Source organism: Mastomys coucha, unplaced genomic scaffold (genome assembly GCF_008632895.1).
Source record: "Mastomys coucha isolate ucsf_1 unplaced genomic scaffold, UCSF_Mcou_1 pScaffold22, whole genome shotgun sequence".
NCBI classification, from domain to species: domain Eukaryota; kingdom Metazoa; phylum Chordata; class Mammalia; order Rodentia; family Muridae; genus Mastomys; species Mastomys coucha.
The window spans coordinates 109,595,073-109,595,999 of record NW_022196905.1 but is presented as its reverse complement, the minus strand read 5'-3'; the positions used below and the strand labels follow the sequence as shown (position 1 = coordinate 109,595,999).

At 50.2% G+C, this 927-nt stretch overlaps 1 protein-coding gene across 2 annotated transcripts in view; it reads left to right on the top strand.

Moving 5' to 3' along the window:
- The first annotated feature begins 311 nt into the window (after positions 1–311).
- Positions 312–927, top strand: part of Ccdc60 (coiled-coil domain containing 60) — a 166,713-nt gene continuing 166,097 nt past the window's right edge. For both annotated transcript variants that reach the window (XM_031337617.1, XM_031337616.1), the window contains exon 1: positions 312–854. In XM_031337617.1, the coding sequence (XP_031193477.1) occupies positions 765–854 (90 nt within the window). In that variant the 5' untranslated portion in view covers positions 312–764. The remainder of the gene's footprint in view (positions 855–927) is intronic.

Sequence of the window (927 nt, the reverse complement as noted above, 5' to 3'; positions counted from 1 at the left end):
ACTTGTGAGGGTTTAATATAAAGTCTGAGAAAAGGCTGTTGGCGATCAGCAACAGAGAAACCGACTTTGAAAGGAAGAAACCTTATAGGCGAGGAGAGAGGAGACTGGAGTCCTCCGGCCTGAGCACAAAAATTTAAACACCCCCTCAACCCCGACCCTGAAAGAGAGTTTGGACAATATGGCCCCCTGGACAGCTTCCATCTCAGAGCCCTGATCCAGCAACCCAGAAGAGTTGGGGTCCAGGTCTCCACCAATCAGGGCCGAGCAGGAAGCGTAGGCGCTCCTTGGCGTCCGGTTGCCAAGTAACCGAGCGTGCCCTACCTGGCAGTTTTAAGCCCCAGGGCTGAGCCCCATGGTGGGGGCCCGCCTTACTCCCTCGTCTCTCTGGCCGAGGGTGGGGCTTTTGTCTATAGAGTTTTATTTTTTTTTTTCAGTTTACATTTTATTTTGTGTATGGGAGAAAGATATCTCCTCCTTTAAAGAGGGGAAACTTACAAAACTGACTTTGTGCAAGTTAAACAAGTCTCAAGTTTGTCTGCTTGGGCCTAGCAAGACTTCCTTACCCAGATGCTCGGCTTTGCAACAAGCCGTCGGAGAGAAACCTCTTCACAGTCTCTGGACTTGGGACTTGGGGGTCTGGGAGAACTTTCTGAACCATTTCGCACCAGTGAGTGTTGAAGGCAAGATTCTGGAAACCGCAACAGAAAGCCTTTCAGTGGAGGCCCGGGCTTAGAGGCTGAAGGTTTTTGTTTTGTTTTTCCAAGATGACCAAAGTACCAGCCACCAAAAAGTTACAAAGAATCCCCAGCAAGAAGGCCCTTTGGCTCTTTTCTGGCTCAGATCAACTGACCCAGGTAAGTCACCATCTCTCTACTAAACAAAAGCAATGGATTAGGTTCAGGTCCGCCCAGCTGGGGATGCGGGGGG